The sequence below is a fragment of the Rhagoletis zephyria genome, unplaced genomic scaffold (genome assembly GCF_001687245.7).
Source record: "Rhagoletis zephyria isolate East Lansing unplaced genomic scaffold, Rhagoletis_zephyria_1.1 Rzeph_scaffold_00985, whole genome shotgun sequence".
Taxonomy (NCBI): domain Eukaryota; kingdom Metazoa; phylum Arthropoda; class Insecta; order Diptera; family Tephritidae; genus Rhagoletis; species Rhagoletis zephyria.
This window is the reverse complement of record NW_016158069.1, coordinates 33,083-44,834: the sequence shown is the minus strand read 5'-3', so window position 1 is coordinate 44,834 and position 11,752 is coordinate 33,083. Positions and strand designations below refer to the sequence as shown.

The 11,752-nt window shown below is 38.9% G+C and overlaps 1 protein-coding gene across 2 annotated transcripts in view; it reads left to right on the top strand.

Annotated features, from left to right (window-relative positions):
* HUWE1 (HECT, UBA and WWE domain containing E3 ubiquitin protein ligase 1) overlaps nt 1–11,752 on the top strand; it is a 110,106-nt gene that overhangs the window by 72,221 nt on the left and 26,133 nt on the right. For both annotated transcript variants that reach the window (XM_017615251.1, XM_017615252.1), the window contains one exon: nt 7,218–7,610. In XM_017615251.1, coding sequence (XP_017470740.1) covers nt 7,218–7,610 — 393 coding nt within the window. The remainder of the gene's footprint in view (nt 1–7,217; nt 7,611–11,752) is intronic.

The window sequence follows — 11,752 nt, the reverse complement described above, 5'->3', positions numbered from 1 at the left end:
TTTTTACCAAGAAATACGCTTATGATACAATTTTGGAAAATGGGCGTGGCACCGCCCACTTATGATCACATATATGTATCTCGCTAACCGTTCTAGCAATTTGAACCAAACTCGGTATGGTTATTGTGCTTGCCACATAAAAGCAAAGCGTTGAAAATTATTGAAATCGGACTAAAATTACGACCGCTTTTCATATAACGGTATATTTCAGAAATGCTTGAAACTGCAATATTTCGAAATTTAAGGACGCTAATTTACTTAAAATTTATACACCCCTGCTTATCGTGTAGCGATAGCTTTCGGAAAGGTGGAAAACATATATTTAATAATTGCGCCGGGTATTTAATGTTCGGCTCCGCCCGAACTTAGACTTTCTTACTTGTTTGACATTACAGTCAGGTATGAGAGAGCTCGACTGAATTGTCACTTCTACCTTGTTGAATATGCCTTGCTACAAACAAATGTAAGCGTATTGAATGCTCGGTACTTCCCTGCCAGCAAATGGGAGAGAATTTTATCGCCCCCGCCACGATGTTACTTCTTCGTCACTACTGGAAGTTATCAAAGCTTTTCTATCTTCTTAAAGATGGCCGGACGATTTTTACTCTTTGAAGTTTTGAAAATTAACAAAGCAAATGTTGGAAGTTCATTCAAGTAAAATTATACATAATTTTGTTTTCTCAGTTTCTTTTGATTTTTGAATTAAGGTGCAAGAAATCATATTCCATGGGGAAATTATACCAATAATATTGTTATTATTATTATTTATAGTTTCACCATGATCATATTCGAATAATAAATAATAATATTTTTTAATTTTAGCTGAGGCGTTATTTGTTGCCTTTTTACCATGAAGTTTTGGAACTGCTTTTTAAAAGGTTTATGTGGTTAGAATTCCATAAAACATGGGTGTGTTTGATCTAGAAATCTGAGCGGAAAGCAGGATGAAAATGGCATAACTCTGCGGCTGTGGTTGCAAGCTCAAAGGTATCCCAAATTTTCCACTACGTTTTATCCAAAATTTAACCAACCCAAGAATCTTTATCGCACAAGTTACTATTATTCCTATCGAAATAGTTCCTAATTGCTGTATCGCTTTCGTTTCATAAAGACGTGACGTTTTGGTGGTACATTTCTTCCCGAGAGCGGATAAGAATTCGAAAAAGTAGCGATATCATCGGCGATGACTTTCACAGAAATGTCGTGTCGAATTAGTAACTTCCACAATAGAAAATGCTGGCAGGGTTCATATGTATGAACGCCTGGTATTGGGAAATGAAAATATCGTATTGTAAAATTAAAAATTGGTTCTTTGTATAAAATGAGTCTACTTTCTTTATAAAAATATGTTGTTGGTTAAATATTCGGAGCGCCCTACATTGTTTCTCCATGTCAACTCTTACATTAACATTATGTAGCATTAAACGAAAACTTCTAAAAATAATCAAAAAATACTTGTGAAGGAACATCTTTTCTGTGGAAGTTTAACAGCATGGTACTGCTGATTTATGTTCCTGTTTTTTCGGAACATAATTTGTTTGAGTACCTTTTTTATGTATACAGCTCTCAATATCTTTACTTCTCTTCCTTCCATACCCTTTTTGTTAGAGTATGAGTAGTTACATATTTGAAGAAAACTTTACAGTGAAGCAACCCTAATTCCGATGCAGACCTTTAGTATTTATTCATATTTTGACCTCTTACTGAATGCAATTGGTCTCATTCCCATCACTTTTTGAGTGTTGCACTGTGTTATTCATTTAAATTTATGGTTTAGGTAACAATTGTAACGGGGTAACCAAAATTAATTTTTTTCAGTGCCACCTCATACGTATTGCATTTCACTTATACGTAATGCGACCAACCGTACTTCTTTCGGAAGTACAGTACTTCTTTCTTCGCTCTTGTACTTCGTACTTCGAAGTACAGTCAAATGTACTTCTTTGCGATATTTTGTACTTCAGGTCCTGTAGTTCTCCGATCTTCTGTACGATCCATGTGGCGATAAATTCTTTCAAACCGTTAAAGTCGCCGGGGACCGATGGTGCAGCTGCAAAGGGCTCTGAAAGTGTATAATTGGTTGGATCTTATTTATGCGATATATAATATATCCTTTTGGAAAGGCTACGTTACACGGGAAATTTGCGGTACATTTCATTACGACTTAATAGGAGTTCTAAACAACTGTTTCGCTAACTTGGATAGTGATGTAAATTGTCGATACTTTCAAGTATCGATCGATACTTGACACTTTTACATTATTCCGTTAAAGATCCCTTATACCAAAACCGATAAAAATCTTATGATTTTTAATCTTATGTTCTTACTCATAGTGACTCTTTTTAGTAAAAATGTTTTCAATCGAAAACATTGCATACAAACTACTGAACTGCTGTTGAAGCTTATTCTTATTTTACCCACTCTTTCCAACACGCGGGCGGATCTCTATGGCTCTCCAATAAATCTTCTTGAATATAGATTACACTCGACTATGTCAGACGCTAGAAAACGTTTGTGAGCTTACTTAGATTTTTGATCAAAATCACTGCAAACAGAAGTGCCGATTGTTTGATCCACGTTGTGTTCCGGTAAATTATCATTTTGAAACCTGGTTATACACTGCTCCTCAACCATTCTCCATTCAACCCTTGTAAATTTTGCGACCCGTTACTTTGCTTTGGCGACGCTTGCTATGTCTGCGTTCAGACACGGAAACTCGAGTTGCTTATTATCGGCGATTTCTCTTTTGGTGTTGCCCTTTGCATTCACACGCAGCAACTCTTTTGTATGCAATTGTTGTTGTCAGCTGTGAACGAAGGAGAGAACAAAGCGTGTTGCCCGAGTACGAGCAACTTGGTACCCGTTCCCTTTCCTCGTCGCTCTCCCCTACAAGCTTCGAGTTGCCGCAACAAATGTTTCCGTGTCTGAACATCGACTTCTTCTTCTTCTTAATTGGCTCTGTAACCGCCTAAGCGATTTTGGCCGAGTCCAAAACAGCACGCCAGTCATTTCTCTTCTGTGCTAACTGACGCCAATTGAAAATGCCAAGTGAAGCCAAGTCCTTCTCCACCTGGTCTTTCCAACGCAGAGGAGGCCTTCCTCTTCCTCTGTTACCAGCATCGCGGCCCGCGTTGAATATTTTCAGAGCAGGAGCGTTTCTGTCCATCCGAACGACATGGCCAAGCCAGCGGAGCCGCTGAATTTTAATTCGCTGCACTATGTCTATATCGTTGTAAAGCTCATACAGCTCATCGTTAAATCGTCTGCGATATTCGCCATCACCAACGCGTAAAGGTCCGTAAATCTTTCGCAGAATCTTTCTCTCGAAAACTCCAAGAGCCGCCTCATCAGATGCTTTCATTGTCCATGCTTCCGCGCCATACACCAGCACAGGCATGATGAGTGACTTATAGAGTGTGATCTTTGTACGACGAGAGAGGACTTTACTTCTCAATTGCCTACTCAGCCCAAAGTAGCACTTGTTGGCAAGAGTGATTCTCCGTTGGATTTCAAGGCTGACATTATTATTGGTGTTAATGCTGGTTCCCAAATAAACGAAGTCGTCTACTTTTTCAAACTTGTAACTGTCAACAGTGACGTGGGTGCCAAGACGCGTATGCTCTGACTGTTTGTGTGATGACAGGAGATACTTCGTTTTGTCCTCGTTCACCACCAGACCCATTCGCTTTGCTTCTCTATCCAATCCCGAGAAGGCAGAACAGACGTAGCCCTTGTTTTTACCGATAATATCGATGTCGTCGGCATACGCCAGCAATTGTACGCTCTTATAAAGTATTGTGCCTGAGCGGTTCAGTTCTGCGGCTCTTATTATCTTCTCCAACATAAGATTAAAGAAATCACACGAAAGGGAGTCCCCTTGTCTGAAACCTCGTTTGGTATCAAACGGCTCGGAGAGGTCCTTCCCTATTCTGACGGAGCTGGTGGTATTGCTCAACGTCATTTTACACAGCCGTATTAGTTTCGCGGGGATACCAAATTCAGACATCGCGGCATAAAGGCAACTTCTCTTCGTGCTGTCGAAAGCGGCTTTGAAATCGACAAATAGATGGTGTGTGTCGATCCTATTCTCGCGGGTCTTTTCCAAGATTTGGCGTATTGTGAATACCTGATCTATGGTGGATTTTCCAGGCCTAAAGCCACACTGATAAGGTCCAATCAGCTCGTTGACGGTGGGCTTCAGTCTTTCGCACAATACGCTCGATAAGACCTTGTAACCTATGCTTAGAAGGCTAATTCCGCGGTAGTTGGCGCGTATGGCGGGGTCGCCTTTCTTGTGGATTGGGCAGAGCACACTTAAATTCCAGTCGTCGGGCATGCGTTCATCTGACCATATTCTGCATACGAGCTGATGCATGCACCTCATCAGCTCCTCGCCGCCGTACTTGAATAGCTCGGCTGGCAGGCCGTCAGCTCCAGCAGCTTTGTTGTTTTTCAGCCGCGTAATCGCTATTCGTACCTCGTCATAGTCAGGCGGTGGGACAGCTACTCCATCATCATCGACTGGGGACTCGGGTTCGTCTTCCTCACTACTTTCAGCGCTGCTACCATTCAGTAGGTTATAAAAGTGTTCCCTCCACAATTTAAGTATATTCTGGACATCGGTCACTAGGTCGCCATTGTTGTTCTTACAGGAGTTCGCCCCGGTCTTGAAACCTTCCGTAAGTCGCCTAACCCTCTGGTAGAATTTTCGGGCGTTCTTCCTGTCGGCCAGCATCTCAAGCTCTTCGCACTCACGTATTTCGGCCTCTCTCTTCTTATTGCGGCAAATACGTCTCGCTTCCTTCTTCAGTTCCCTATAACGGTCCCACATGGCTCGCGTTGCGCCCGATCGCAGCGTGGCCCTGTAGGCGGCATCTTTTTTCTCTGCGGCTTCTTGACATTCCTCATCGTACCAGTTGTTCTTTCGGGCTCGCTGAAATCCAACTACTTCTTCGGCGGCGGTACTTAATGATCGGGAAATGTGGTTCCACTGCTCGCGTACGTCGGATTGTTGAAGAGTGCTCTCAGAGAGCAGGTGTGTGAGTCGAGTGGCGAATAAATTGGCCGTCTGTTGTGATTGCAGCTTTTCGACGTTAAGCTTTCCTTGCATTGTTGGGCGCACATTTTTTGCTGCACAGAGGCGGGTGCGTATCTTGGCTACAACAAGATAGTGGTCCGAGTCGATGTTTGGCCCTCGGAGTGTACGTACGTCCAAAACGCTTGAAGCATGCCTTCCGTCTATCACAACATGATCGATTTGGTTTCTCGTTTTTCGATCTGGAGACAGCCATGTAGCTTGGTGGATGTTCTTATGCTGGAACCTAGTACTACATATTACCATATTTCGGGCCCCGGCGAAGTCGATCAGCCTCAGTCCGTTATCGGACGTTTCGTCGTGGAGGCTGAATTTTCCGACAGTGGCGCCAAAGATCCCTTCCTTGCCCACCTTGGCATTAAAATCGCCAAGCACGATTTTGACATCGTGTCGGGGGCAGCGCTCATATGTACGTTCCAAGCGCTCATAGAAGAGATCCTTGGACGCCTCATCCTTCTCTTCCGTCGGGGCATGGGCGCAGATGAGCGAGATGTTGAAGAATCTAGCTTTGATGCGGATTGTGGCTAGACGTTCGTCCACCGGGGTGAACGCCAGTACTCGGCGACGGAGTCTCTCTCCTACCACGAATCCAACACCGAATTTGCGCTCCTTTACGTGGCAACTGTAGTAGACGTCGCAAGGCTTCACGCTTACTTTACCTTGCCCCGTCCATCGCATTTCTTGGATGGCGGTGATGTCAGCCTTTGTCTTCCCGAGGACATCAACCAGCCGGGCAGAGGCACCTTCCCCATTAAGGGTCCGGATATTCCAGGTGCATACCCTTAAATCATAGTCCTTTATACGTTTGCCGTGGTCGTCATCAGAAAAAGGGGGTCTCATCCGAGGCTTGTTGGAATTTTTCATTGGGCGGGGTTTTAACGTGGCGGGACCCAAACCCAGCGCACGCGAAGTTTTACGCCTTCTCACTTTAGCTCGCTCCCAAACGGGTGTTTGGTTGCTACCCAGAGGATACGTGGATATAAATATCCGGACGTTGTGAGCTGCGATTTGAACCGTACGCACAAGAATCGCTTCTGGCCACTCCCAGGTGAATGGCAGTCAAAAGTTTTCCACTTCTGCGCACGGAACCATCCTCCTCTGAACATCGACTATGAAAATATATTTGGGAAAATTTTCCAATAATGGACCAGGCTTTAAAAAAAGGGTGATGATTTTAAATCTGAAGGTGACTCCCTCCGGGCTTATAGTTTTTAAGCAATTAGTAGTTAAAGTTGCAAAAAAAGTCAAATTCAACCTCGCTTCTTCCTTTGTAGAGCGATTTGGTGCTGCCACACATACCAAAAAATGTCGAAATACAAACTGAAAACGGAAACATTGAAAACGCACGTTTTTTTAGTGCATATTTTCACTATATATCAAAGTATTGATTTAAAAAAAGCCGCGAAAGCGAAAATTTGCAATATATCGAAGTATTGTTTTTTTTAAGCACGCCGCGGTATCCGATCAATAAAGCGCAATATCTTCCATACAACTGCATCAAATTGAATGATTAAAACACCAACAAAACCAACAGCCACATGATCAAGTTTAAATAGCACTGGAATATCTGCGCTTGATTGTAGTTGGCTTAACAAATGAAAAAGTGGGAAAAAAGCAACGATAATTTACAAGGCGAACTTAGCACAGTGCGTAGGCAACTGGCTGAGTCAGTGGGATCGTCGGTTCGAATCCTACTGAAAGAAGTCTGGTGAGGAAATGTGCTGATTTCTGAAATAGCTATCACTTCTACCATTTTTTCAAATTATTGTTGCTTTTCCGCAATAAGTTTTCATTAAAAACGGCCTTAAGCTCAATAAAAATTGTTGAATAAAAATATTAATTATTAAATAAAAAGAGAAATATAGCCAATACTGTTCAAGAAAAGGAGTTTCTATTATTGCCATCAGTGCAAATTACAAATCCCGAAAATACCAGGATTATTTGCTAAGAATCCCGGGATTTTTGGGACTTTAAAAAGGCCGGGATCCCGGGATTCACATTCCTAGAACATACATACATAGATAAACGGATATTTCTGGTTGTAAAATATTGACAAAAATACTTACGCATAATAATGATTTCACGACCTTATTAAATATTTATGTAATTAATTTCTTTTTAGACGTGAATGAAACGGCAGCGTCAGAATCTTCGGAAAATTTACGAAAATCTGTCTTCCGCGCAAATCCACTAGAAGTCCAACAGCGTTTAGACAAGGAAAACTTTTTGCTTTTTGCTGAAAAACATCGAACTGTACTTAATCAGATTCTAAGGCAATCTCCGATTCATTTGTCGGATGGGCCGTTTGCTGTTTTGGTGGATCATACACGAATTCTCGATTTTGATGTGAAAAGAAAGTATTTCCAGACTGAGCTCGAGAGGATTGATGAAGGTGTTCGTCGTGAAGAAAACACCGTTAGTGTACGCCGCGTCACTGTATTTGAAGACTCGTTTCGCGTGTTATATCGTCTAGGACCAGAAGAATGGAAAAATCGTTTTTACATTGTTTTTGAAGGTAAAATTTTAACCAATGAGTTCATTTTGAATTGTTGAGTTTTTTTTTTATTCGCAATAATGTGATGTAGATACGTATCGCTCATTTACTTCAATAGTGTCATAACTCAAAAAAGTGAGACTCAGGGGTGAAACGGCTTTAAAGTTTTGAATTTACATATACTCTCAAAGCAAAAATTAATACATTCTGTGCTCTAGTCCGATACTTGCTATGAAACTTTTACACAACATCAACTTTATCAACGTACAATGTTGTATGTCCAGACACCTATTATAGCTATAATACCTTTGCTTTGCAAAGATCTTATAAAAAAGTCTAGACATCAACCCTGTCGGTAGGCATAATATCAAAGACCATACAATTGACACGAGAGGTAAATGTCGCCTTGCCGGAAGTAGTTAAATATTGCGCCTAAAAATATGAACTATATTCGCGAAATGGACGACACGCCATTTCTTTAAATGAAATTAATTCGTGCTCGTATGTATGTATCAGGGTTGTTGCGCATATTCGCATTCGCATTCGCAACCGCGGAGCTTTCGCATTAATTTTAACATTCGCATTCGCTTTCGCATTCGCACTAATCAATGCGGAGCTTTTGCGAATGCGAATCTTGTGTAAGTGCACCGGAACGTATATCTGGCAAACAAAATGACAAATTGTGGAGGATTCGTGTAACAAAACTGGTCAAATGATATATTTATCAACTTTGATAAAAATGTCTTTAAATATATTATTTATTAAGCTATATAACCGAGCTATCAATTGGCAGTCATACAAGTTCCCACTTCTACTTGACCTTTGACGTACTTCGAAGAGAACATAGTCCTTTAAATAATATTTTTGACGTAGAATACGTCTTACGTTTCGATATGGAAGCTATGCTCTAATGTTGTAGTTGTAATTTTTAGAGCTTCACGAAAACGCTTATTGCACGAGAACTAGTGAAGCGATCTCAAACAAAAGTGTTAATTAATGTAAATTAATGTAATGTAATGTAACCGATTCGGTGTCTGTCGTAGAAGCAACGGTAAATATTGGCTTATTTTGGGGTCAATTTTAAGCTTTTAAAGTGCTCTATGGTTGGCAGATATAACTTTCATTTTCGGGATATAGGTTCTTTGGAGCAGTAGAAATATTATCGTGTAAAAATTTTACACAAATTCAACAAATATCGAGCATTTAAAGGCAAAAAATTGTTGAACGAATTTGCTCATTTTTTTTTATACCAAAATGATCGAAAACAGCTGGAATGAATTTGTTTTTGTTTTCTTTAATCAAAAATTCAGGTGTTTTCCTTTCGTTTGGTGTATGGGAAGTATTGGTTGACATCTTCTAAGTATGTTTATTTTATTCAAATATATGGGCATAAATGCTTTTCCATACAAAATCACATCGTCATCAATTTGCAAACACGTGCATTAGGCTGGGTCGATTTTGTATGGGGGAAAATAAAAGCCATTTGACCGCATTGTAAGATTAATTTAAAACTTATCTTTAGCCCGCGCAATTGCATCAAAGTGTATGAAATTTGAAAATGAAACTTTGGCTTGTAATATCTATGGAATGCGCTATTGTTATAAACAGGACGATATATCAAATTAAGGGCTATTAAATTTAGTACCTCACGTTCATTTATCATTTTTCAATAAGTCTACACGTTTTTAAGATATTAAGATAAAACTTACAAAAACTATAATTTTCCCTTATGAATTTTCAATTCTTCATTACTTCAGCAACCAAGTGAAAAATACAAAAAAGTGAGACGAGATTTATTTCAAACCTTTTAATGTTTTCGGATGTTTATATAATATTAAAATGACCATGGACTTGGTCACGCCGAGTTTTCAAAATCGTGGTGAATGAATGTATTGTCAAAGATTAGGAATCGTTCGACAAGTTAATAGTAGTTTCAAATATATAAGTATTTACATACATTACAATTAGGGTGAGAAACTCATATTTTAAGTCCATTTTTGCAGTCTTGAAAACTGGTGCGGAATGGTTTCATTAGTCGCCGCAGAAGCACATTTTTCGCGGTTTCTAAATTTGCCGTTATATGAAAGTAGGGGACGTGCAATAAGTGTTTAGATATACATAAATATTTTAGTTAATTCCATTATGTGAAAAAGTGTCTGTAGGTAAATGCAATAGTCTTTAACATATCCTGGGAAATCCTTTTGAGGACTCTCCAATTGGACGATATTGCTTTGCATTCAGCTTGAACGAAAAAAGTCACTCGCTGGCACAGTTTTCTGTAATCCGGTTCTTTTATTTAAAGGTTATTTATACAATTGAAGAGAAATTTTTTTAGAAAAAAACTGGAAATCCACTTAAGTTTTTCGATATAACTTTGGTAAATGTTACTCGATCGGTGCGTAATAATTAACAAATTGAAGGCGAGACTTAATGTTACTGATTTTTGATAATAATATGACTAAAATAGTTCAGATTATAAACAAATTATTTTAAAATAAAAAAAATCTTGAACAAAATTTTTTATCATTTTCTTATATTTGCAATTTTTATATTGTATGCATAAACATAAGTAAACCAATTAGTGTGTCTAGAAGTTGTGCCTGTTCAGTGTTTCCATACTAATTTGCATAAACAAAATTTTTCCGCGATGATGGAAAATAGTGGCTATTCTATTAGAGTTACCGAAATTGTTCCTAACTTTGCAAAAGTTCGCAAACTATAGCTAATATTATAAAAGGATTAGAATATTTGGAACTAGCGATCTAAATGTACGCCAGCTATATTAATGTTGTTCTTTACATCTTTTGACTATAGACCAGTGCAATTATCAAGAGAACAATTAAAATTTTCTTGAAAATAGATGAGTTTGAGATTAACGATAAGATAAAGGGCTGCGCGAAATGATACTTGACTTTATCTTTTGCGTTAAAGGATTCATTATCTAATAATATGCACCAAAATTTTTGGCTAAACCCAGAATTTTTAACAAGAATTGGTCTTATTCGACTAGCGTGCTGTGGGTCACTTGGCGGTCGATGCGCGGGCTCTTACAATTAAAATGAAAGACTAATATTTTGCAGGCTTGTTGTTGACTTCATGAGACAATATATTTTCACTATTACCAAGGGATTTGAGAAAAATTTGATTTTCGACCCGCCCTAACGTGCATGTATAAAAACAGTTAGGTGCTGGCAGAGACAATAGGATGCTTGTTGTTTTCGCTGTGGTTGTCGCCCAATTTTGCGAGAAAAGAATAACGGACCTGCGCATTGCGCAACCTCTAATATATAAACCATGCAAAAACGGCTCTCTAGTACACTATGGCTGACTTCCAAAACGTCAATTGCTTTGCATACGTACAAAGTAAAACGTTCAATAACGCCGAACTACAAAATGTTGACGATGTATACTTTTCCAAAACGCATCCGAAAATTTATCGAAACGCATCGCTGGCCCTATCAGAGCATCAGAAACAAAGTTGATGCTTCGTTTGTTATTGGTTACCATTGGTGTTTTAAAAATGGAAAATTCATAAAAATTGTTCATTGGTATATTGAATATTTAAAATATGCAATGTATATGGTTGCAATGTGTCGCAACTCTGCTTATACGAACAGTTTGAATACCGCAGTTTCCAAACATTGTATTGATACGTTTTGGAAGCCAGCCAATACTTTGACAAAAACGGTACTAGACTGTCTCGCTTTGATTTCGGAATGCTTACACATTGAAATGTTTGCTTACTGCCAATATAGAAGTATTACATCTATGCCCTCACTTTCCTAACTTGCGCAGCGAACGCTCACTGTTGACCGGAAACAGAATATTCTAACGCTGCTTTTAAATAAATTTTCCCTCTCTAGAAAGATCGTGACGGTTTTAAGTTAATATTTTAATTTCTGCATTGTATTCTTAAAAAGTAGTGATGGATCCGCATACAGAAGGTAATAATGGATTTAAGAGTTAATTTTTTTTAATCATTTTATTAAGCAAAAGATAATAACGGTTTTGAACGAGTATTTATTTTTTAATTTTTGGAGAGATCGCGTTATTATTCTTTGTTCAATTGAAAGCTTAGAAATTTGGCTAATATAGTGTGAAAAGATTGCCTGCAGAAAATGGCAGATAAGTGGTATTTCTTTACTTAGAAAATGTATTAAAGA